The 25,434-nt window shown below is 47.3% G+C and overlaps 8 protein-coding genes across 8 annotated transcripts; 2 read left to right on the forward strand and 6 right to left on the reverse strand.

The window, feature by feature from the left end:
• Positions 1 to 1,172: 1,172 nt before the first annotated feature.
• Positions 1,173 to 2,966, forward strand: GGS22DRAFT_149935 (uncharacterized protein). Its single transcript, XM_047959224.1, has one exon. The coding sequence runs from the start codon at positions 1,183 to 1,185 to the stop codon at positions 2,743 to 2,745; it is 1,563 nt and encodes a 520-aa protein (XP_047823906.1). The 5' UTR covers positions 1,173 to 1,182; the 3' UTR covers positions 2,746 to 2,966.
• Positions 2,967 to 3,763: 797 nt separating this feature from the next.
• Positions 3,764 to 6,626, reverse strand: GGS22DRAFT_8022 (uncharacterized protein). The gene is made up of 4 exons (XM_047968138.1): positions 6,015 to 6,626; positions 5,439 to 5,960; positions 4,149 to 5,390; positions 3,764 to 4,083 (listed from the first exon to the last, which is right to left on the reverse strand). Exons 1-4 carry the CDS (start codon positions 6,309 to 6,311, stop codon positions 3,982 to 3,984), a joined length of 2,163 nt encoding a protein of 720 aa, XP_047823907.1. The 5' UTR covers positions 6,312 to 6,626; the 3' UTR covers positions 3,764 to 3,981.
• Positions 6,627 to 8,118: 1,492 nt separating this feature from the next.
• Positions 8,119 to 11,056, reverse strand: GGS22DRAFT_149939 (uncharacterized protein). Its single transcript, XM_047959225.1, has one exon. It carries the CDS (start codon positions 10,906 to 10,908, stop codon positions 8,803 to 8,805), a length of 2,106 nt encoding a protein of 701 aa, XP_047823908.1. The 5' UTR covers positions 10,909 to 11,056; the 3' UTR covers positions 8,119 to 8,802.
• Positions 11,057 to 11,248: 192 nt separating this feature from the next.
• Positions 11,249 to 12,646, forward strand: GGS22DRAFT_149940 (uroporphyrinogen decarboxylase). Its single transcript, XM_047959226.1, has 3 exons — positions 11,249 to 11,385; positions 11,457 to 11,498; positions 11,553 to 12,646. Exons 1-3 carry the CDS (start codon positions 11,331 to 11,333, stop codon positions 12,551 to 12,553), a joined length of 1,098 nt encoding a protein of 365 aa, XP_047823909.1. The 5' UTR covers positions 11,249 to 11,330; the 3' UTR covers positions 12,554 to 12,646.
• Positions 12,606 to 13,739, reverse strand: GGS22DRAFT_183427 (uncharacterized protein; the record flags this gene model as incomplete). Its single annotated transcript, XM_047964087.1, has 3 exons — positions 12,606 to 12,645; positions 12,718 to 12,999; positions 13,087 to 13,739. 3 exons carry the CDS (start codon positions 13,737 to 13,739, stop codon positions 12,606 to 12,608), a joined length of 975 nt encoding a protein of 324 aa, XP_047823910.1.
• A 998-nt stretch (positions 13,740 to 14,737) lies between these two features.
• Positions 14,738 to 16,007, reverse strand: GGS22DRAFT_149944 (uncharacterized protein). Its single transcript, XM_047959227.1, has 2 exons — positions 15,443 to 16,007; positions 14,738 to 15,380 (listed from the first exon to the last, which is right to left on the reverse strand). The coding sequence occupies exons 1-2, from the start codon at positions 15,640 to 15,642 to the stop codon at positions 15,203 to 15,205; spliced, it is 378 nt and encodes a 125-aa protein (XP_047823911.1). The 5' UTR covers positions 15,643 to 16,007; the 3' UTR covers positions 14,738 to 15,202.
• Positions 16,008 to 17,080: 1,073 nt separating this feature from the next.
• On the reverse strand, positions 17,081 to 19,750 carry GGS22DRAFT_149947 (uncharacterized protein). Its single transcript, XM_047959228.1, has 6 exons — positions 18,799 to 19,750; positions 18,680 to 18,734; positions 18,548 to 18,627; positions 18,229 to 18,494; positions 17,865 to 18,171; positions 17,081 to 17,815 (listed from the first exon to the last, which is right to left on the reverse strand). The coding sequence occupies exons 1-6, from the start codon at positions 19,149 to 19,151 to the stop codon at positions 17,539 to 17,541; spliced, it is 1,338 nt and encodes a 445-aa protein (XP_047823912.1). The 5' UTR covers positions 19,152 to 19,750; the 3' UTR covers positions 17,081 to 17,538.
• Positions 19,751 to 24,552: 4,802 nt separating this feature from the next.
• On the reverse strand, positions 24,553 to 25,087 carry GGS22DRAFT_149949 (uncharacterized protein). Its single transcript, XM_047959229.1, has one exon. The coding sequence runs from the start codon at positions 25,040 to 25,042 to the stop codon at positions 24,698 to 24,700; it is 345 nt and encodes a 114-aa protein (XP_047823913.1). The 5' UTR covers positions 25,043 to 25,087; the 3' UTR covers positions 24,553 to 24,697.
• Positions 25,088 to 25,434: the final 347 nt, after the last annotated feature.

Consider the following 25,434-nt stretch of genomic DNA (forward strand, 5'->3'; position numbering starts at 1 on the left):
AGTTTTCCAGAGAATATCGAGAGTCCAATAATAGGAAGAGAGGTGCAACGTGACCTACCTAAGGCTCGTGACCCCAGTCAGGAGATTGCAACACCAAAAGAGCCGCCAGCCTCTGAAATCATAAAACGGTTAGATGACCTGGATACGTCGGAAAACGTTGATGATCCTACCAAATCAGCGAAGGAAGCCAAGGTTGACAACGCCTTACTGAAGTCTCTAAGTCCTAGGCCAATTCTTGACTATTCGAGTTCCGGCCGTAACTCTCCTCGTGTAAGTCTTCCGCCGGTGGAAGAAGAGACCCGAGAAGAGTTAGAAAAAGAACGACGACAAAACCGAGCGCGCGACGGATCTAAAAGGTCTTCAATTACCATAGAGCCGAATAGAGACAGCGGATTCTCAACGGGTTCCCCGCATCCAAAGCGGCGTAGTCTCGTCGACCCAAGCCTACGGGATAGCGGTGTGCATCTGCGCGACTGGAACGAGGGCGAACCCAAAAAGGCAGTGGAGTTACCGGAAGAGGAACAGGGCAGCGCACTTCGGACTCCCCAACCTAACGAGAAGCGAAGCAAAAAACTAGGGTTGGGAGATGATACACCAAAATTAGAGACACCAGTCATGCGCAATCAGGAGGATGACGAGAAACCCATGACGGATCCCAAGAAATTATCGCGCTCTTCATCAAAAACTTCAAAAAGTTACGGTGATTTAGGACAGCAAGTTCAACAGCAAAGAAGCGTGTCGGACAATATAAGTCATTCAACGACGCCGCGGACGGAGGGCTTACAGGGCTTACCCCAAGCTCGACGATCTGCGTCGAATATAAACATTTCCCGATTTAGAAGGACACGGACACCAGACCCGCTTTCATTTCGGCCTGAAAGTCCAGGCAGCTACACATTCAGATCAGGCAATAATACCCCACCGCTTCTTAGACGGGTGGATAGGCGAATGAGCGGTGACCTGAGATCGCTGAGCTCCAACCTCCCGAATAATGAAGAGACGAGAGAAAATATCCACTCGAACCAAATCGAAAGCACAACACCCATCGCTAACGAAGGCCGTGTCCGAGCCAAGGACATGACCGACGTATATGTAAGTAATTATGTTGTGACCGCATCTTTCATTTCTGTATATTCTATCCATTAAATTCATTAAGTCCAATAAAAAAACACCAATGATGAGATGGGTACCATTCTATTTGCTAACTCCCCTCTGCAGGATGGATATGGCGAGGGCCGTATTGGATCCCCGCGGTCCCCAACGAGGCCACAAAGCATGCGACGTCGACAGAGCATGCAGGTATTAGAGCTCGAATCCAGAGTCGAACAGCTAATAGCAGAAAATCGCGCGCTTGCCGACGCAAAAGTACATGCCGAACAAAATCTCAATAATCAAGCTGTCTCCGCTATCACCGAACGCGATGCCGAAATCGAAAGTCTCAAGGCATCGCTCGAATGGCTACGCAAAGAAGTCACACGTTTGACTGAGATCAACGAAGGCCTGCATAGTGCCAACAATGTCCTCGCCCTAAAACATAACGAGAAGTACGGCCAACTCGAGTCACGACACGCGTCTACATCTAAAGAACTCGATGAATTCCGAACCACTCGGGATCAGTTCACTAGGACATTAGAACAAAAGGACGCAGAGATACAAGAACTTCGCGCTCAGCTCGAGGCCACTAAAGAGCAGGTCAGGGAGATGCAACAACAAATTCTCGCATCGAAGCCTCCTGATGCCGAGTTCCTCCGCCTTAAAGACGAGGATCATTTTGACCATCGCTGCCAACAATTGTGCTCTCACGTGCAACAATGGGTCCTTCGCTTCTCGAAATTTTCCGACATGCGTGCTTGTCGATTGACAAGTGAAATTAACGATGAGAAGATCATCGATCGATTGGACAACTCCGTCCTAGATGGTTCCGATGTGGACACCTATCTAAGCGACCGCGTAAGGCGTCGCGATATCTTCATGTCGATGACCATGAACATGATTTGGGAGTTCGTGTTCACGCGTTATCTCTTCGGCATGGACAGGGAGCAAAGGCAGAAGCTAAAGTCCCTCGAGAAGCTCCTACAAGAAGTCGGGCCACCCCAAGCTGTCCGGCAATGGCGTGCCGTAACGCTGACGCTGCTGTCTAAGAGGCCAGCGTTCGGTGATCAACGTAACCAAGATACCGAAGCCGTCGTGCAGGCAATTTTCCAGACACTGTGCATGATCTTACCGCCGCCGTCCAACCTAGAGGCCCAGATACAATCGCAGTTACGCCGCGTCATGCGTGAGGCCGTCGATCTATCGATCGAGATGCGTACCCAACGTGCCGAGTACATGATGTTACCACCCTTGCAGCCCGAGTACGATGCCAACGGTGATCTAGCAAGAACTGTCTCTTTCAACGCGGTGCTTATGAATGAAAAGTCTGGCGACAAAAAATCAAATGAACAGTACGAGGCAGAAGGTGCTGTTGTCCGTACCGTACTATTTCCCCTCGTCGTTAAGAAGGGAGACGACAATGGTGTTGGTGATGAAGAGATTGTCATATGTCCCGCGAAGGTGCTTGTCGCAAAGCCCCCGGGCCATGCTCCCGCTCGTATGGTGACGCCTTCGAGCGACGCGGGCGGAGTGCCACTTAGTAGAGGCGCCACCCCCTCCATGTCCGCGGCAGGCCAGAGCACGGTTAGCGTCCAAATGCAGGACGCACCGCTGCCGATGCCAACACCACCCCATGAGAGGGATTACATTTAGAGGATGGAGTCATCCTCGCTGAACAATAAGAGAACAAAACAACAAGGAGTTCCCTCGGAAGGGAGTAATAAAAGGAAGGGGGAGGCAAGGCAGGAAAGGGGATAAGGTGACGAGTGTAGTAAATACGTACGCATTAATGAGGGGGTAAAGGCGGAACCGGTAGATCGGTCCATTTTCCTTTTTCTTTTATCTTTTTTATAATCATCCCGGCCTCGAAAAAAGTCATTTGGATCTTGCGGGAGGTTGACGATTATACCTTGGTCGGCGTTTACTTGATTGCCTACACTTGACTGCATGGGTCGGACCGTTATTTTCCACTCTTGATGATCATTATTCAAATCACGTCGCATCGCATCTCGTCTCTCTACAATACCATGGAACGATTTTTTACTACGTCGGAAATTCGAAAACTCTCCCTCGCCGTCTACGTCACGGGAAATCGGGGAAATAGAAACGGGATGTCCTGGACGGCTCTAACGACTTATGACCTAAGAAAGTGTTCACCTTTTTCCTTAGTTCGTTTCTAGGAACGTGTACTTCATACAGAACTCAAATTTACCTATTCACTACCACTTTTACGTGTCTCGATGCTTTGATATGATGTGTGCTTCTCGTGACTGTGTAGATTCAAGTAGCGGGAAACAAATCTCCATCTAATATATTTCCGGTGCATCTCGTCGTGGTAACATTCGTCCTTGAGTTTCCCGTAGCCGTTGTTTGTGGTGGCACTTAGCTTATAAGCTATAAAAACGCCCTAGGCTATCACGTACGACCATAGGATCTAGAGAACTCGGGATCCCGTCCGCTCTCCCTTTGATAAACTGGATACCGCCGGATCAGTAGTTGGGTCGGTGACGACCAGCGAATCCCCGGTGTTGTACGTTTTCTTTTTTTCTTTTTTAAATTTTTTTTTAGTTGATAATATGTGGCTAGTCGTCTTCTATGTAAGTGCCCACTTGATAACGGCAAGGTCCAAGGCTAGATAAGAAATCTTGAAGATCTGGTTGAATTTCAGATAGTAGGTAAATAATACGGACGTAAAAATAAATGAATGCCAAAATTTCATCGTGGTATATACTAGGTACGTTCCTTTATCTCCGTATCTCGTTATCCTTCATACCTTGCTATTCATATACAAAAACAGTATCCTTAAGTCTCCATCGCGAATTGCTTCATATCGTCTAATCTTTTGAGTTGAGATGAAAATGGAATAAACACGATTTATATATTATCTCCTTAACCGCACCAACTCGCGATGGTAAAAGTAGGGTCATGGAAGCCATGGATGCTTATCCCGCCCGTTTGCGGATCGTTGGGAAAGAGGTTGTTGATGGTGTCCTAGCTCCTAGGTTAGCGCGCAATTCAAGTCACAGGTCACTATAGTTAAGATATTGGGGGCTCACCCAATCGATGGTATCCATGACGCTACCCTGGGTCGTCCCTACTCCACCCCTTACGGCCGACATAATAACCCTCTGGCTCCCTTGATCTGTATTCGACGAATCGCTATTTCCCGGGCTTGAGTGACTCGGCGGTAGGCTCCACAACGCTTGCCCGTCAGAAACGCCAGCAAAAACCATTTGCTGCTGTGGTATTGGGGGACCGGCCGGAAGTGGAGGAGTATACCCCGGTTCAACCTTCGGCATATCCATTCCTACGGGTGGTTGTCGAGTATGATTATGTACCACCGAGACCGGCTTCCCGGTCCCAGCAAGTGCATTGTGTCCTGGGGCGGCTCGCGAGAGACTTGTTGGCCCACGCATCTTCCGCATGCGCATATATACCGCCGTCTTTCCCTGTATTTCGGATAGAAGTTGTATGGCCTTGGCTTCAGGTGGAAGCCTACGATCCATGCTGAAAACATAATCTAAGCATGTCCATATCCGGTCTGCCTCGCGAGTCTGTGGGCGGAAGTAAACTTCCGTTGCCAGCAATAGCGCTACCTGATATTGGAAGAAAGCACCCAGGTACCATGCCCATTCATGAAAATTTGGATTGGTTTCGAGTTGGATCGCAAGTTCGACGATCATAATGCCGGAGGTGATGAGGAGTTGGTTCAGCCGCGGGGGCATAGGGTTAGCAGCGTTAGAGTGGTAAGGGTGAAGGACCATGACGTGTAGGCGATATGTCAATAGATACATGACACATTTGGCATATCTTTGTATAGGTTGGGTAACATCTAGGAGGTGATCATATTTTTCTGACATTTTCCTACGGAAATTTTCGATTTTGGTGAGCACGGCTGTTAGCGTGGTCCGGTGAGTCTCAAGCCTCCGTCTATCGATCCATATAGTGCGCATCATCTCGTTAATCTCAAACCGGATTAAGGGAAGTGTATTAGTAGTCCATTCGTCTGAAGATTCGGGTGGTGCGGTTGCATGCGTAAGTTCATCTTCGTCACAATTTATAGGTAACTTTGTGTCATAGTCATCTCGTCTGATAACCGGCCTAGGTCCCTGAGCTTCGCAAGTCCGAATGTCGAGGAAGCATAGCTGGTGCCAGATCAAACGACGAACGTGCGTTTCGAGGGGCGTGAGACCATATGCATCTCCATCACGGTGCAAGCCCATGCACTCAGCCATTCGTACCGCAGCACCAACAAGTACGGAATGGGCTCTCGAAACCTCACCTCTGCATAAGGGAATCTAACGCCGAGTTAGTACCGTAACCTATTCACAAGGGACTGAACTCACCATATATATAATAAAAGCCTGCATCGTTTCCACCTTAGTAGTCCGCAGAAAGTTTGCCTTGCTTAAAGCGCTTTCGGTGCCTAGCTTAAGGGTGGTAACCCAATACGCTCTCGAGTATCCAGTTGACTCGGGAAAGACTGCATTCTCATCTATGCTAACAGCGCCACTAAACATGGCCCCGAAAATGATAGCTTGCATCGAAGGCCTAGGTTCAAAACCTGCGTTTATCTCTTCCCAGAAAGTCGCGTAGATAGCCTCCAAAGATGGCCGGTGGGCACAGGGAGCAATTGGGTGGACGGCAATGAAGTATTTCTTCATCAACCAATCTGCGACGGACCTAGGAGGCAAGAATTGGAGTATGGTCGGCGGTTCCCCTATTTGACCAAAGAAGAATCCACTAGTCGGCACTATGTATTGATCTCCTGGTTTAAGGAATTCGGGCAAGTCTTCAATTCCTGGTGTCTGGCCTCCGTTTGGAGGTTGTAAACCTGGAGGCTGCACCCCCGATAAGCCTGCTGCTATCTGCAGTTCATTATTGTGAGTAAATAAGCTGAAACTATTAAGTATAATCCATACCTCTTCTGATATTCTAGGTCGCGATAGTCCACCTATCCTTTCGGTAATGCGCATTTTCCCTATCTGGATTCCGAGATCTATCATATCGCCCGCCCCGTCGACATCGTCCTCGTATGTCATGTCTAATGCCGCGAGGGGTGTGGCCTCTAAATCGCGTTCCTCGTCAAAGTCGCCTGCAATATCATCGGCCAGGATGCGCTGTTGTAGCGTGTTCTTCGAAGTTGTAGACTTCGCAACATTCCGCTCAAGTTCTCGCTCAAGAGTTCCTTGCTTCTCCTTAATTTCGGCCAGGCGCATTTGACTTGCTTCGTCTAATCGTGGTCCTATATAAAGACAGTCTCGTCCGGCCTTGACGCAATTTGTGCATGAAGGGCTTGTCTTGGAACATTTTAATTTTCTTCTTCGGCATTCCAAACAACTTTATATACGGAGCGCAAAGAAACAAAACATCGGTTTACCGGGAAGGTCTGGACCTAGATACCGGAAAACCGAATCTTGTTTCTAGGGCACTCTCCGTACTTGAGAGTTAGCTTCGGCGCTTTATACCAGCGAGAAGAAATATGGGTACGGTGTTAAATAACTTAAAGAATAAATAGACATAATCGTATGGTTCCCCCTTTCAATACATAATTTGGATGTATAGTAATAGAATATATCTCACCTATTAATCATGCGATTGCGCCGGCGGATGGGCTTCGCTTGCCAGACGGACCGCGAATGAGCATCCGGATCCAAGCCGGGCACGTGGTCGGTCTGATCCATGATTAAGGGACGGTGCTGTGGTAGAGTAGCGACCGGAGTTCCTCGGGGTTGTTCAGGACTTTACGAGTTCTACTAATGCGCCGACGCCGCCTGGTGGATCGTCGCCTCGATCTCATAGGTCCATCTAACCCCCCAGATTTCATGTCAGATCTCACCCAAAGCGTCGGGGATACTAGTATTGGCTAATTGAGCGCCTGGGCCAATTTACTTCTTTTTTGTTTGACTTTCTGGGTATTCGTAGGATTCTCTTGGATACAATATGGTAAAGATACGGGCGTAAATGAGTGGTTTCTTAGGTGCGGTGAGCTTGGTCTATTATATGGTATCCAAGATCAGAACCCGATCAGCACCGGCATCTGAATATACGTCTCTGCGGTATTGGGACTACCCAGGTGGATTCGGTGGATTCCGCAGGTTGAAGGGGGGTAGTAATATAGGTACCGATCCCGTGGGCTCCCTTGCATGCAATTAACGTCCATGGATGAAAACGGCAGAGTTAGATGACCACCTTCGTTGCTGATACTGCTGCTGCATGTCGGGAGCACCCACGAATAATCGCAGGGTATCTAGCGAGTCGGGGATGGTGGGTGGAGTGAGTGAGTTATGAGAGAGAAAAACAAGGAGACAAGGCTAAAACTGCCTATCCCCCCATCGTTAATAGCTCTAAATAGACGAAATGACATGGGGCGAAGGAGGAGAAGGGAAAAAACATGAGAAGGAAAGGAAAGGAAACATTCTGGAGTACATACACTGGGCGGCGCGTAGTGGGGCTGTTTCCTCTTAGGTATTCTGTCTTGTGCCTGCCATTTGCCATTTGCCTTACGAATCATAGACGACTTCCAGCTACATCTATACTGGTACATTCATCCCATACCGGGCTGTAGCTACCTACCTACTCTGCTACTGTACATGCCTTCCTCCTACATAAAGCCCTGAGACAATAAGACACCGACCCCACCTGAAAACATTGTACATAGTACATACCTATGTGGATGTGGAGGTACTTTGTACGCTTGTATGAAGTATACCTACCTACCTACCTATATAGATGTACGTATGTACCTACATGTAGGCAGGTAGGGGTAGGTATCTTTAAATCTTTAGCAATCCAGACTACCAGATTACCTAACTGTTAACTGTTAACGAGCATTGACTTCAGTGGATCGAACATGATTAGGTAGTGACCCGACCAGCGCCCCGGGTAAGCTACCCGAGTAAACGGGGGAAACAGTTCAAGGAATAACCTTATGCACAAAAATCAGAACTAACCATTTGCAGTTGCCCAATCAAGAAATCGACAGATTAGATGCTGACTTCTTTTAATCTTCTTAATTCAATGTTCTGTAAATGGCTGGCTTGTCACAGATTTACAGTGCGCTGAATAGAATAGCACATACCAAGATAGGCACTTAGCCTCATTCGGCCCTCCCGACTATCCTCTAAGGATATCCAACAAGCGAAGAATCTCAAAGTAGAGCCGAATAAGACCACATGCATTTAACATAATCCCCCAATTACCCCCCTCATCCCTATCAAATCCTTCGTCATGTAGAGTTAATATTGCTAAGCCCGCCCCCAGCACCTAGCCTAGTACCTAAAGCCCCAGGAAAGATAATATCTGGGGGCCACATAGGAGGGGCTAACGCCAATCCGTCATGTCTGTAGGCACCCTAACTGCCGTGTAACCGATGGCAATGTAATAATAAGCTCAACTCCTTCCAACAAAAAACTTTAAGCAGTTGTAGGATACCAATCACAGCCTTCTTCCCGATATTTGAAGAAGCGAGCCCGGTCAGAATCAGTCGAGTATTACGTAGTTTATAGAACTCCGCTTGTGATACCGACAACCCTTTATCATCTGGCTTTGTATGTAGGTATTATTGGTGTTCTAATTATGGATCTAAGTGTGAGTGCATGCAGAACAAGCTTCAGATCTCAAGATCCGTATTCGGTCTGTATCAGTCGGCCCTGCTCTTGTAGATGACCCAGCAGCTGAATTCCTTTAGGGTTTAAAGTTATCTTAGCTTCAGCTGGCGCTCCATCCAACTCCCTCGCGGCGACGCCGGTCGTTGAGCTCTTTCAAGTTGAGCTCTCTCCATCGCCTAAGGCCGAGCCCTATCCGTACCATATGGTCGCGGCCGACGTTCCTGTGTAACAATCCCAAAACCCAACGTATTCGGGCAGTTCTGCCTGGCCCCCCACGCGCGAGATCCCTTGTGACAATGTGTAATAGAGCCCGCAAGACTGGAACTGGTACCACGGCCCGGGGAAGTCTCTGAAGATAATATATGCATTGTGTGATTAGGTTCAGGGAGGTCCTAGGTGTTATGACTGGCGAAATGGCAACCGCCCTCGCTGCTTGAATCGCCTTCAGGGTTATCTTTTGTATTTCATGCTTGCTGGCGAGTCCGTACCGATATCGTCTCCTCCTCGATAGACATCTCACACGCAACGCGCGGAGAACTTCGATTTGTCTCAGGAATGGAGAATCCATCAAAAGTTTCAAGGCCTTGGATGAAAATTCAGAATCCCAGAAAAGCCTAGAGCTAGCTCTACTCTTCTCGTAGATGCTAATAATTTCTATAGCTAGTAGAGGCAGACGTCCCCCGATGGCGATATTTGCTAGTGGTCTCACCTCGTTTGACACAAGGTTCCGGAGTCCTTTCGCAAGACGCATAACATCTTGATCCCGGCCCAGCTTCTCGAGAAATTTGCAAAAGTCCTTGACGTGATCGAATTGTCCGGTTTGCCAGAAGGCCATGCTAAATAAGCCATAAAACCGAGAGTCTTTGTTGCCGTGGACTTCTTCCGCTAGCATATTGCGTACTGTTGGCGCTTCCTTAATTGTAGATCGATGTCTAGCTAGATACATCTCGCAGATCTCTTTATTCGAGAGAGGCTCAGCATGTTTTCCACTTTCAAGGACAGAACATGTTTCCACCAATGAGTCGAAATCTACGTTCGGTAGCCTGGCCAAAAGTTGCAGCCAACTGAAACGTACTTGCGAGTACCCGGCGCTATTCGATGCCATATAATTTAACACGTACGAAGTACCGCATTCTAATATTTGAGGGTGACTGGCTAGATCAAGACTTCTCAAAGACTTAGCCATCTTGTTAGCTTGGCGGACCAATGATGAATGCTTCCTCTCGCGTCCTGAAGCCATTAAATAGGCATTCAAATTTAACAGTATATATGGAGATATGTCGCCTAAGCGATGGTCTGGTATATTGGACACAGAGTCCGTCAATATGCGAAGGCTATTCATCTGTAGCTTTGATGTTATCTGCAAGATTTTTTCCCAGATGAGGTGAGCTGAATCGTTGTGTTTGTGTATACTGCTATTAGATAACCCTAGGATTGTTGTGGTAAGTAGGCCTAGCATAAATTGATTGGCAATCGTTCGTTCCAAAGGCTTAACAGTATTCGATTGTAGTATCGCGAGCCCATTATAGATACCGTCGAGTACAGAACAGGTGGTCTCTCCAGAAAAAATACCATTGGCTAAGCATTCTCTGAACCTGTCGCGGAAGTCTGAGAAATTCGGTTTTATGACGACCGTCATATCCGACGATAAATCTCGAGATATAAGATCGAGTCCAGTTTCAATGATTTCCGATGGACCGGTTTGGGAATTCCAGACTATTCTCTGCAAAGGCTGTTCTGCAGCATCTGGCTCGTGTATTAAGTAATCCCCTACATCAACCGAGGCAATATCTGGAGCTGGAGCTAGAGCTGGATCTGTACTACTAGCGAACCACTTCATCATAGATTGCACTATGCCTCTTTGCTTTCCATCCCTAGCTATATCTTGTCGAAGCAGTTCATCGGATGATGAGGGTGGCTTCCATTTCCATTGTGTGAGGTCGGGTAGATTTTCGAGCGCCCATAATGGCGAGGCGCTGCGAGACTGGCCAAAGTTGAGTTCTGCCATATGCCTTTTCCCTATGCGCCTCCTATTCTCCATTGGCCCCGGGACAGAGGAGCCATATCGAGCAGCAGTCCTTGTTATGGCGTAGTAGCGATCAAATAAGACGTTGAGAAGGGCTTCGGGAAGCTGCGCAGCATCGTTATGGGAGCAGAGGTGACGGTAAGTGGCACGGCGGTACCGCAAGGCCAGAAAGGTAGTCATTGATGAAGAAGGGAAGAGGAGAATGGCAAGACACACATATTCTCCATTCGATCATAAATAATTCGATAGTCCTAGAGAGATCATTGCTACTTTCTGTAGGTAAGAACCTGGGTAGTAACTATCGATTACCGAAGATAAATGTCGAAATTGAAAAATTGTAATTGTAATTTGAAGTCTAAAGTCGAGTTGAGCGTAAAATCAATTTCATTGGCCAGTTTGAACTTTTTATCTCCACATGCGCACTTTCCGTATTCCGTGACCCCGCTGTCGAGGTTCATCCCACCACTAAAGCTACCCCTACCAGTAAAAGGTACCTACCCCTACATACTTAGTATTTCTACAGCTTTTTACTTAAGCACATCCCACCGTAACACCCTCAACCTTCAACCAAGCCCTTAGTCATTTGTATATATCGATTTACAATGGCCCACGACTTTGAACCATTGACTAATGATTTGGTCTTGAGAACGGCACGAGGTGTGTGCCATTTAGTTTTTACGAGTACTCTAAAGCTATAGACTAACTTAAGTGTTTGTGGTATGATATAGGCGAAGATGTAGAGCGTGCTCCAGTATGGATCATGCGTCAAGGTATACACGGATTATACCGCCCATGAAGGAATTTTCCATTAATTTCACTGTTAGCTGGTCGGTATCTACCGGAATATCACGAAGCAAAGGGGAACCGGGACTTTTTTGAGGTCTGCCGCAATCCCGAGATTGCCTCTACCTTGACTCTGCAGCCCATCGAGCGCTTTGCTGGCTTGCTAGATGCCTCTATCATCTTCTCTGATATCCTCGTCATACCCCAAGCTTTGGGCATGGTCGTCGAGATGGTAGAGAAGAAGGGTCCGCACTTTCCGGACCCATTAAAGTCCCCCGACGACGGCCAGTACGCCAAAGTTCTCAACAAAAGTGTAGATGTTGCGGCCGAACTAGGTTATGTTTACGAGGCTGTAACGTTGACAAGGAAGAAGCTGAAAGGCCGCGTGCCGTTGATTGGCTTCTGTGGAGCCCCTTGGACTCTCTTCTGCTACATGGTTGAGGGCGGCGGGACGAAGCTTTTCATCGAGAGCAAGAAGTGGATCTACCGCCATCCAGAAGAGGCCAAGGCCATGCTTCAAAAGATATCGGAGGTCTGCGTTGAACATCTAGCGCTACAAGTTCAGGCAGGAGCTCAGATGATCCAAGTATTTGATTCATGGGCAGGAGAGTTGTCTCCTTCAACCTTCAAGAAGTTCAGCGAACCCTACCTAGCTTATATCTCTAAGCATCTACCCAAGAGGTTAACAGAGCTGGGGTTGGAGCAAGTGCCTATGATCGTCTTCCCTAAAGGAGCCGACTACGCTCTTGATTCAGTATGCAATCTAGGCTACGATGTCGTGGGATTAGACTGGCAAATCGACGCCGCGGAAGCCGTCAAGATTCGGGGGAATAGACGCATCGTACTCCAAGGAAATGCGGACCCCGGAGTATTATACGGCACGCATGAATCTATAACCGAAACGGTAGAGGAGATGGTCAAAGGCTTTGGAGGCGGCAAAAAGGGTTGGATCGCCAATTTAGGCCACGGTATCACACCATTCGTGAAGCCTGATGATCTAAAATTTTATCTTCAAGAAATCAAGCGATTAACTAGCAGTTGATAGAACGTTGCAAAGTTCACTATATTTCTATTGAGACTTACTAACAAGCTATCTATTGGTCCGGAAAACTCTTGTCTAGATCTATCCTACTCCTACTTCTAGTTAGTCACTCGGTAGAGAAAAAATGTGATGAAATATCAATATGCATGAATGGTTACACTTACCACGAGACCGCCCAAGCCACCTTTCCGCCTAGACTCTTGCAAACTCTTTGGCTTTTGGGGTTGTCCGGCGCGACGTTCGCCCAACAATGTCCATCGTCATCAAAGTCCTTCAAGCGCTCTCGAAAAATATTAACAGCCACAGCCTTCGCAAACCCCTTCCCGCGCCACTCCTCCTCGCAATGAAGGCTGCTCAGCGAAGAATCCGGACCCAGGAAAGCCCACGCGATAGGCGTTCCGTCGTCACGATAAACCGCCATGCTAGGCAATAACATCACAGTCCGTCTGTACAAAACAACTCAGTCAACCATGTCCCACACTATCCCCCTTTCCCGGAAAAAAAAGAAGAATAGGAAACAGGAAATAACATACTCAGTCCTAGGAATCTTCGTCCGCGAAAGCATAAGCGGAATATCCTTCCTCCTCACCGGTCCCCATTCCATCCCCTCGCCCAGCGGATCCCGCACCGCAGGCAGGTCCTGCAGGCGGAAAATCCACTTGTCGAAAATACTCACGAACTCGAAGACTATACCCTGGTTCAGCAGCGCCAGGCGCAACGTCTCGCTCAGCGCGCCGGCGAATACGTGCGAGACCTGTGCGCGCGCCGCTGAGTACAGGTCCCGCAGACGCTTGACTTCTCGTAGGACTAGGCGCGCGCATGTCGCTGATGCTTCTTCCCTGCTTTCCTCGTCATCGGTCCTAGTTTCCCTACCGACCGACGAAGCGGCGCGGGCTAGCGCATCCGGTCGCCGTTCCAGTGAGGCATACAGCCAGATTTCGGTCTCGGGGCCGCGCGAGAAATCTAAGTACGCGGCGGCGAAGGGCTCGTCACCGGGGGTGTCATCCCCTAGCTCGGCGCCCGATGCCGATGCGTATAGGATGCGTGTGTGCTCCGTGATACCCCCCGGGAAGCGCGTGAATCTCAAACGGCGCAGTAGCGGCAGCGCATGCGGGAGGTGGTGCGACCGTAGGAGCTTCTCGAGGGCCGGTGGGGGCGTGGTGTAGACCTCTACCTTAGGAGGCATGTTGCGCCTAGGTGTGTATGTATATAATCGTGCCGGGGTGAGGTTTCGGGATTCCTTTGGGTCTTGAAACCTTGTTGTGAACTTATCGAAATAGCCTTGGAATGATTCGCCGGTTTAGATTAGTCAGGGTATGTTTCCCTCCCTAAATTATTACTATGCATACATTTAGAAGGTAGGTAAAGGCGGGGAAACGGTAGGTCTATAGTAGGTATAGTACGTGCAGGCCCGGAAGACGAGACAAATCATAAATTCCGTTTCGAGACGGGTCACATCCGAACTTATCGGCGACGGCGTCGGGACTTTCGTGAGTCACGAATAGTTCCGCAGTCGGAACCGTGAACCGGGATTGGCCTCGGAATCGCGATTCGCATATCAATGGCCCCCTTTCTCGGAGTATAGCATTTAAAGGACTATAGATCAACCAGATAAGATCTAGGGATTCCCCCTTCTACTACTTGCAAATTTCTGTATCCAAGACATTGTACAGTACGAGCACCGTAATCACCATTGTCGTCGTTCGCCGGTTGCCGCCAAAGTTATAGAACCAATCACGCATGCTTAAAAAAAAGACAGGAGTCACCAACACAAAATTCACTATGCATTTAAGAACAGGAATAATAAGCGAATCTGGACCAGTAAGAATGAGCTGGAAGGGGTCAAGATGATATACACCCACTCAGGGGTAGTTCACATTGGATTAGCAAACTTCCCCCCTTGCTTTTCGAATCTGCAGACGTGCCATAATTCTTCAATATATTCGGGATTTGTTAAACCACGTGTAACTAACAGTTAGTTTGTCGATGTATGCCCTATATGGGAAGGGGTAGTTGCACAACCTCATCTTTAAGAGGTTCATGGGTCGGAATAATAGGTAGGTACGTTACCTACATGTAGTCTATACAGTAGGAATGATCATAACGAAGTCCCCATGAGTCGTATGATGCATCGTATACGGGGTAGATATATCACAAAATACGGTTATGAGTAGGTCATTATGTATATAATTTCCATCCCTGAACCCTTTTTCATGGCCATCTATTCCCATCAAATATAGTAGTAAGGGGTCGTGTGGGTGTGGGTGCGTTTTCTAGATCAGTTCATTAATCAAGCTATAGACTACCACACATCTCTCCCTGGGGGTGATCTTGGGTAAATCCACCAAGCCCTCCCCAATTAACACACCAACTCTTTTCAATAGTATAATCACGGTCCTACTACGGTCGAGCAGACAACCTATGACATGCCAACCAAATCCTGCTTTTATTTTAGGCGTGTATGTAGCCTCTTTCACGACTAAAATGCAAACCATAACTCCATGCTCACCAATGCCGATGGTATATCGGACCAGAAACAGACCTAACCCCCTTTTTATTCTAACGAATCCGCATGAAACCCCATGCACAACAGTCATGGCAGAATAATTATTTGGACGGCGCCTTCGACCCTTTTCTTCTCAAAGCATCCTAAACCTTCTTGAAGAACTCCTTGGCCTTGGCAGCCAGTCCGTTGTGTCGATGAGGCTGGTCGTCGATAGCCGAACCGTCCCTCGCGATCTCGGCCTCCTCGCTGCCTGGCCTGACAATGTTGGCGGCTCCTCCACGCCCTACGTGAGTTGCGCCCTGGCTGGGCCGTCTTTCGATACTAGAATCAACCATGTCAGCATGACACCTTCTCACCGTGGAAAAAAAGGACGAAAAACTTACGGGCCAACATCCTGGCGTGCTCGAGTCTGGACAGGATCGTTATTCGGTGCCATATTACCCGAACCTCCTCGGCCAGTAGTAACAACAGATGTCTTCAGAGTAGGCGTTTCGAGGTCGGCTGGCTGGATCTGTGGGGATTTGGTAGAGTCGGCGATGTTGCCAGCGCCACCGCGGCCGGTAGAAGTCATATGCCCAGTCATTTTCAAAAACGTCTATGCGGGAGAGAGAATGACGCTAAAGTCGAATATTTTCCAGGTAAGTAATTGAGTTTTCGAGGGTAAACGGGAAGTAAGCAATTGCGACAGAGACAAAGACAAAGACGAAAAAAGGTGTGCCCGAATTCGATTAAATTATACCCGATGGTTTAAGAATTGCGCAATCCGTGCTGGGCGAGACTTATAATAACCGCGACAAGTGCAAGCCTCAGAAATCTGGGACGTTCATATGACTAAACTACTGGGTCTCGAGGTAACAGCTACCTACATACAGTACCTACCATAATAGTCCCAACCGAGGCGCGCCTGCTTTTACATCACGAGGCGAATCAGAAATTTCCCGACTAAATCGAAAATGAATTTAGGGAAAGTACGTACAAAAATTTCGTTACATCATTCGCACCGCAAGAATGGTAGAGTTCGAGAGGTTCCACTACCAAGAAACCGGGCTGACCGTCTAGAGCCGACGGATGAGGTAACTAAGACGTAATGGAAATACAGGCTTCTCTTAGCACCGGGGCGTCATTGCACGCAACGCCCAACTTGTTCTTGCTGTCGTGATAGTCTCATAATACAGTATTTCTTATAATATATACATATTTACATACTTACAAATTAAACCTATTTCATAGATTTACATATTGAAATTACTGAATCTCGGTCTTTTGATAGGTAAATAACAAGCACACAACCTATACCTACCTAGGTGTGTAGGTATGTGAGGCCGAGCTGAATATAGGGCCAAGATAGCCTTATCAGATGTAATCTCGTCTGTGAAGCTGACTAGTTCTAGTTGATCTACTAGTAGCTTACCGAAGGTACGGTTCTCCTTCCCCAGATTAGACCAGATCTGAGCTTTGACGAAAATGAATTTAGGTATCTGGTACGCCGGTTGGTCTTTGTTTCTGGTGAGAGAACGAAAATGGAATGCATAACGGAACCGTCTTATCGTAAGCGAAATCTTTCCAAGCTACGAGATCCAGAACCCAATCCGAACTTTAGCTAGCATACGTTTGCATACATATTCGATCTTGGATATTCATCTGCATATTCCATGTTAGCTGGGTTAAATTTGCTGGTTATCTAAATTCTCCTTGCCAAGTCTCGGTCTTGTCTCTAAGGTTTGGTGACAGTGTACCGGTGCGCATATCCATCTGTCATCCCAACAATAAGGTAAATCTACCAGGCACACAAACTTTCGATGGCATACCTACCACGGATCATTAGTGAAATCGATCTTAGGGTCACAAACACGTGCCTATCGTTAGTCGTACTATACTCACCCGAACCACGTATACTTCCAAGGTTGTGCACAAGAGATTAGTAGCAGTGTTCCAAGAAAAACTAGAAATATAGTGTAATGGATCTCATCAACTCTGTACATACCTAAGAAATTGTAGGAAATATCTAGTGGTCACAAATGGCGGAAATTAGGTATTCATCAAGGTAGTTAGACGGAAAGTTACTGCGTCCCGAAAACCAATGACGCGCATATCTTTTATTTTGAAATTCATCGCTTCCATACATCTCATCTGTGCTTATGGCGGGTATATTGCAGAACCAAATCCTCGGTTTGCAAATGTAACGTATAAACCTAGTCAACCATATGCTAGGTTGAACCGGGCAATCCCAAGTTTCGCCCTGTCGTCGCCCGACCTCGTTTTCCGTCGGCATCAAACGGACCTTTCTATTCCCTACGTGGAATTTGTGTCCCTTTTTGATATGTAACCGTCCAATGGTATGCGAGCGTAAATGCTCTCGACGGTATATCGTGATATGATAGGTTGTCCCTATTCTAAGGGAAATGTAGCCGAACCCGGCAGGCGTAACATCCAACGGAGTCAAATTCGTCCCATATTCGGACAACGGTCGAGACAAATCCTAATTGTCCTCTTCATCATCCGATGCTCTACCCTTGCTTCCCTTTCCGTCTTGGCCATCCTTCCTAATTGGAATCTTAACTCCCTGCACAGCAAAGCACTTACTTAGAGCAGTGCTTTCGCAGACACCGGGGAATTTCTTGGCCGAGTACACCTGGAACTTCTCGCTAAAAACTTGCGCAAGAACTGGCGCTCTGCCTCGGTTCAGGAGTTCGGCATCGCTGCCACCATTAGAAGTCGCATCCGGTCTTCGTAGATTGATAAATGAAAATCGCAATCTGCATCTTGTGTAAGCGTGACGCGTGTGGCTTGCGCTTGGCGACTTACCTAAACCAGCCCTCAGTTCGGACACTTAGATCCTGCAAAATAAACCATATTCCAATCTTGTCCGTAGGATCGGTGAGACGCGACGCACTGGCAGCAAGGCTACCAATTAGGTTTCTCGTGTACATGCCGTTTGGTGATTGAGGTCCCATCAGACGGTGTTGCGTCATCTGGTGCCCGGACATATCTTGGGAAAAACGAGGTCCGAACATTGGCTGTGATGGAAGCTGAGGCACACCTGGTACCATGTCGTTTCGATAACCCCCGCCAGGGTAACCGTATGGCTGGGCTTGTGGGGGATAACCGTACCCTACAAAGAGTGTGAGAAACCAAACAATGCGGTACGAGTCACCAGGACATTATTTACCTTGTCCGTACGGGTCTGGCTGATAAGGAGGCATTGCGTGAGGGTAGCCTGCATTGGTCTGCTGTGCATATTCCCGGTTTGAGGGCACAATGGATTGGTACCCATAGCCGCCGGTCTGGCTTCCCTCGATTACTTCTCGGAAAGAGGAGGCTTGTGTAGATGAAATGGACGGCGACTGCTGGGAGTGTTTGACGAGATTAACCTCTTTGTCTCCATTTTCAGACCATAGATCAACGTGCAACACATAATGTTGGTGTTCAACCTCACTAGCTTAGGGTTAGCTATGGTTCACGAAGTAACAGTGTTGTGTTTCACCCACTTGCAATCTACTTCCTTGCCCGTAGTTTTATCCATCACAACGAGTCTAATACATGGCGGAGGGGTGATAGGCCGTCGATCCTACTTGAAATTAGCACTCAATCGACAGACAGAATCAGCAAATAGTGCTTACCTTGTCACCGAACCCGCACATTCTCGCCCTCAAAGGTTGTTGGACAACTTCGAGTCTATGTCCTTTGTTAGTCCCACTACCCAAAAATTGCGGGCTATACAGCTGAGAATGAGTAGTACCTATATTTCCTAGATGTGTCGGTACCCTCGATAGGTTGCGGAGCCGGCTTGTCCTTTTCTTCTGCTCCAGGTTTAGAGGTAAGCGGATTGGAACCGGGACCGCCAACGCCGTTCTCTGTTGCGGTGAGCTCTCCAGTGCGGTCTCTAGGGCCGGGCATGTTGGGCGGGGCCATATTCGTTCTCGGGGGTGGCATATTCGTGCGGTGAGGGTTTGTTATAGGATCTTGTTGATAATTGAAGGACATAGGTGGAGGAAGTTGGGCATAGCCTGGGTGATGCGCAGACGGGCCTGGCATCTCGGGCGGGAATGCCTGCGAATGGTGGACAGGCGGAGCTGGATAACCTGAACTCATAATGGCTAGATTATTCTTGCTTCCCCTAACCTTCTGCGCAAATTGTTGTTTTCTTTTTTTCTCTTTCCCTTATTGAGTCCTACGTAATTTGTGCAATCGATCTCAATATTATTCCTATTTTCTTACGCCTAATATGCTATGGGCGGGGAGGTCTGAAAGTCGGGCTGACAAAGCGTGGTTGAGAGAGGTCGGTCAAGGTCGAGGGCGAAGGAAGAATTAAGGCGTGAAATATGCCGTACTCGAAAAAAGCGTGTACTAATGGGTGTAGGTGGAGCGTCTTGTCCTCTAATAAGGACCTGAGTATTATATATGTAAATGCAAGTCGAGTTTGGTAAGGTGGTAAAGGTTCATGCGCTCAAGGGTGCCTCGGTGGTGGACCAGGCGGGACATCCACAGTTTACCTTTCCAATGGGGAGATGGGACAGCAAAGTGCGCGGGGAGCTGGAAACAGAGCTGGAGATCGGATGATTCTGCTGGATAACTGTATTCTACTAAAGTTTGTTTACTATGCGGTAGAAATAAGGTGGGATGATTTGACCGTTCGAAGTATGGAGAAACGTGGTTGGAGAAAAATTATAACTTCGAACAAAAAAAAAACCTATGTAAGACAAAGTCCCCTCAAAGGCTCTTAAGGGACTTCGACTGCACCTGCTCTGCTGCTGTGATCAACTGGGGAGAGGCGCAAACTTTATTAAAGCAGATGGAAGCGCCACCAGCCGATTGGAGGCAAGGGTCAAGGACATACAGTAGCCCTGGAGCTTGTCGAGCTTTCTTTGGGGGGAAGGTAAGAGGTGGGGGGTGTGGCGCGCCGTAGATTAACATGGTATTAACATGGCAAGGTGGATTTAATGGGGGAAAGTGTCTTGGAAGAGCACTGTGATACCCGTAGTGGGTTAGTGGATATGGCGGCTAACCCTTGCTAATGTACTGCGAACTAGCAGTCCCGGGAAGGCACGCATCGGAACTTTTGCAAGGTTAGGGTAGATATTTTATAGGCGGCTAACTGGAATAAGTATGAGATGGCAGCTATTACCTTGATATTACTTGGGATATGCTTGTCGAGGAGGTTTGGTAAGTTTGGCTTGAGTCTTGAATGACACTTGCTTGACTTGTGAGCCGTCGCTATTGACATTGAGAAACAAGACTAAGACTAAGCAACCAAGGTAGAAAAGATTGTACAACACGAACAAACATTTTGAATTGGTATTATTTACAATTGTTTAATGTTTAAAATTACCTAGGTACGTAATGATAAGCACATGTCTCATCCTATTCGGGACTAAATATGTTCATGTATGTATGATATAGTGTGTTTAAATTTCGAGGATGTGGCAAAAGAGAAAGACTCAGATGATTGGGTGCCATATATTCGGAGTCGATGATGTATACTTGGCGGTATATTCCTTTAGATATTTTATTTTGTCAGCCTGACAAACTGATTCTTACCAGCGCAGCATAAGACTTGCCAGTCAATGATAAGCAAGCAAGTGAGCATTACTCGAAACGGAAACACCTCGAAACGTACATGAAGTGTTCGAAGATAAAAATTGGGACGTTTTGGGTAATTGGTTCTAATAAAAGTCGTATTAGCGAGACTTCGTGATGATAAGTTGTCGAAGTGCCGACTAAGAACAAGGTATACTGGGCAGTATAGCGAACGGACCTATAATATGTGTAATAACTTGGAACCAGGCTATTTCTATACACTTGCGCCATCGCCTCCATCGTATGTAAGGCTATCGGATCTCGAGTATACCGACATGAGTATCCATTGTTAACTTGGAACCATGAAGTTAATAGGTAGGTACTAGGTATGTATGTAATGTACAAAAAGTCTTCGATGATAGATTCGTTAGGCGCCAATTATATCTTGGGCGTCTGGCGTTTAAAGGCATACATAGTAGACTTTTAAGATGTTGTGCATGTCACATATAAATGGTAGACGGCTTAGACTTGAATAGGCATAATGCTATAGTTAGACAAGCGACTATTGCTCTAATCCTAGATATGATGCTGGTCGTGTTTTATTACCACTCGTCACTGAAGAATTTACTCGTACGATAATGCTAGCTATTCTTGACTAAACACAGCAAGCCTGGGAGGTCCAGACTTTATTCACCAACATCTCATCATCTACTAGGTACGCCCGCGTATACGGTACGATATGCAGAACCCAGGGGCCGCGGAAGAAAGTTGTAACGGTACGGTTACATCGACATCGTTTTTTGAAGACTTGGCTCTTTTTGTACTTTATTCTGTTATGTCATGTTCTGTTCTGTTCTGTTCTGTTGTTTTATTTCTATTTTTTCTCTTATTTTTATCCAAAAATGTATATACATATGCGCATACCTATCTATCGATGTACATATATCTCTTTCCATCTTTCTAATTCCAATAATATTGTTTATCGACTTAAAGAGGTAGGGAGTCCTACTTAATAATAGAAAACGCATCCCTTGAGTCTCGGGTCGCTTGAAGCCCCGCATGCATAGTACAGCGTACATAATACGGTACCATCATACGTGGGCTCGTTGCCCCCTATTTAGGATTCGATCAACCATATCTGGACATCTCTGGGAATCTCTAGTAATTAATTGTTGATGACGTTGGCTTATGATATCCATCGTTACCTCGTCGCCGCCCGAGCCTCTGGTAATCCGTCCGTTGACTGACGTTGACGATACGAACCTGAAGATTGGGTCGATTTGTTTTTTTGTTATTTTTTCTCGGGTTAGAACTCGTGGATGCGAGAGTGGTTCGAGCGCTGAATTTCTAGGAGGGCACGGGACTTGATGTGCTCTGAGAGTACCTAGTAACCCACGGTTGCTTCGATGTTACCATGCTATCTCGGGCCTTGTCTACCGAGTACCACAGTCTGGGGTTCTGTCGTTTGTCAGTTTTCTCGCTTCTCGCAAATCTCCCCGTCAATGAATAAGGTTTTCTGTCACTCTTGTCATTCTGTCACTTTCGTTGCGCAACCGCTATCACATGCAGGTCTGGGCGGAATGTGTAATAATTCCTGCTTCGAGGCCATGGTTGGTCTTTTCTGGTTCTCGCTTCGTTACCTGAACATACGGATGTATATATCGATGTATATATCGATGTATATATCGATGTATATATGTAGGACTCAGGTATGCCAGCAGATATGCCAGCAGGTACCTATATATAGCAGTATAGGAACTCGCCAGCTCGCCTTGCTCAGCTCAGGGCGTTCGATCAGTCATATATCATCTATTGTGGAGGACCCTTTCTGCAAAATACCCTCGTCTGCGTATTCATCTCTCCGACCACCTTAGCATACATTGCCATACATGGTACATATATCATGATTTGTTCCTACATAGTACTACATATACATATACTTCCTATACCCTCAACATCGCATTGCATCCCGAACCAGCCCCGAATCTTGAAGGGTCACGATCCGTGATTGGCAAACGGGTGGAGATCATAACCCAATAATATCCTTGCTGTTAACACACTGACCTACGAATCCGTTGATCTCTCCTCTCTTTTAAGTAATATCTGTCAAACCTAGTGTATAGTACTCTGTAGGTACATGTTGTCTTTCTGTTGTCTCTCTTTCAGTGTCTTTCTCGCGCTGTTACCCCACTGTTTCCCGCTAACGTTTAAGGTTGTTTAGGTACATAGAATTAGTACTAGGTAGTTGAGTGCCTAGGTACCAAGTTACTACCAACACCAGCGCTACATGAACATTAACATTGACGCTAACACTACACTAAGGGTTCTATTCCCTAGATGTCTACAGCACCTACCTCTGCTGTAGCGGGCGGTCAGGCGATCCACCTAAAAGATCCACGGCGCAACAACTTTGCCCTGCCATGCCCTGTCTTCTTGCCTTACCTTGCCTTGCCTTACCCGGCTCGCGCTGCTGCATCTTCCATATCCATATCCATAACCATATCCAAGCGCGGAGAGGGCCACCTTACAGCGTACAGCCCCTCTGAGAACGTGCCAAAAAGAAGTGTATCTTCCATGTACAAAACCCCCTTGCTCCAACCCACACACCATTAGCCCTCGATGTTCTCACTCGACGGACAATCGGCGTACTTTGGAACGATATGCGTTAAGATCTTCCCTATTGCATTTTCCTCTTTCCCTCATCTTTTTTTCGATATCAAGCGATATCGAGTATCGTCCGCGGAGAAGGCATTCGCAAGAAGTTTACGCGAGTCACGCATGGTGCAATATGCTACCACGACTTACTCTTGACCTTACGTTACATCCAAGCACACCTAGGCACATTATTATATCTTCCCCTAGATAGGTATAAGTCCTTATTGATCCATCGAGCTGCAAAATAACTCGGCCGTGCCGTGCCGTTGGATTTAATCCTTGAGGGTTTAGGTACGCTTGTTATGTGCGTGCAAGTCGTAGTGTTTTAGTACGCCGCGAGGTCTATGCCCTTTTCCTCTTCTCTCATAGCGTGCCTAAGCTGTCTAGGTATCGTACATACTTAGGTACGCTGTAGGTAGGTAGGTTCGCGGGTATGTATCGCCAGCAAAGTGCTTACCGCCTATCTACCTACATAACCTGATAACCTCCTAGGCATGTGTGTATTCCCACACGTCTGGATGTTGGGTTACACCGGTAAGGCCGAGCGAACTAGTCTCCTATATTATATGAACTGTCCAACAGCAGCAATAAGACCGATCCCAATTGCGGCAATTCGTTACTCCAAGTTGTAACGAAGCCTTACACCAATACTCCAATAGGCCGGTTTTTCCCTCTAGTGCCTTACCATTCATCTTCCTCTCGCATTGGCTTATTAACATCCTAAGTCGAAAGGGATGAGAAGCGTTCGTCATCGTCTCATACTTAGCTTTACCTGATACTGGCTAAATCGAGATAAAACTTGACAACACCCCCTAGAAAAGGAAAACATTCCCGCATGGTCGCTCAAACGTCTTAGCAGCATAGTAGCCCGACCTAACTGACCTACCTACCTGACCTGTATACTACGGTACATACACGTAACGTACACTAACTCCATGGGTTTTAGTCTAAGACTGCCACTGAAGTAGATCCATGATTCCATCGTCTTGTCTGCAAGGGGACAGATTTCGGTCCTTGGCGAGCAAAGTACCGACCTCTAAACCCAACTTAGACAGACGAATAAGCCAGTAGAGAAATGCCGACAAATCGTAAGCTCTAGGGGCTTGGGCTGGGCTAGGATATACCATACATATGTACATAGTATACATAATAGTAAGACGACCGACAGGACGAATCGGCAGTCCGAACTTCTAGCGTCATCTCAGCCTCCGCCTCCGCCTACGCATTGACGTATAGATGAGATATAATGAACCCTCGTATGATGGGATCTAGATATTGTATGAGCCGGATTCTATGCCGAACGACATCCCTGGCTGCGGACCAAACCAAAAAAAACAATTTGCAAAAAATCGGTTCCAGGATATTAAGCAGCTAAGTGAGCTAAAAGCCCCCCCATGGCCACCGGATGGACAGTGCCCTGCGCCCGAGAGGTCGGGTAGGAGGGAACATCCATCTGTTCGGGTACGTCAGGCACATGGAGGTCGCAGCACGGAGTCGCAGCAGAAACTGGAACTGTTGTACGAACGCCGCGCAACGCTTATTGTTTTTTCCCTTTTTTTCCCCTTCTTTAATTCCCAAGTCTGTGGAACCTCTCGGCAAAACGAGCGGTCCCATTGGGTTGGATGGGAGATCCCATAGCGTCGTATGTGGATTTGCGGCACTAGATAGTTAGCTGCGTTGTTGTAGTAGTAGTGGTAGTAGTAGTAGCGCGGCGCGGTATAAGCCAGAGGAAACAGAGAGCAAGCAAACAAACAAATAAAAAAACGGCAAGCCTTTTTGCATACACCTAGGACATACATACATGCGTTCATGTAAGAACGATGCAAACAAACCCAGACAACCAACAGAAAAGGCAGGAAAACGAGGGAGTAAGACGGGACTGGGACTGGGACTACGACTTGCGATGGGGTCCCGACGGCTCCGTGCTCTCGTTCCAAACTCCGCACGGAAGCGTAATCTTCATTCAGCCTCATCTCATCGCAGCGCAGTCCCAACATCCCGCCTCCCTCATGTCATGATTCACGTGGGTGGAGTAGAGTTGGTACTTAATATAATCCATCCTGCTTCCCGTCCATCCCAACGAAACAACGTGCCGCAGTGATGTGCACGAGGTAGTCAGATCGTTGAAGAGGAGTGGATCGCCGGAGAGGCATTTTGCTTGGAAATTTGCGGTGAGTTTGCTAATCAATGTGCCCGTCCGAGA

This window comes from Annulohypoxylon maeteangense (assembly GCF_022496945.1).
Source record: "Annulohypoxylon maeteangense strain CBS 123835 unplaced genomic scaffold GGS22scaffold_1, whole genome shotgun sequence".
NCBI lineage: Eukaryota > Fungi > Ascomycota > Sordariomycetes > Xylariales > Hypoxylaceae > Annulohypoxylon > Annulohypoxylon maeteangense.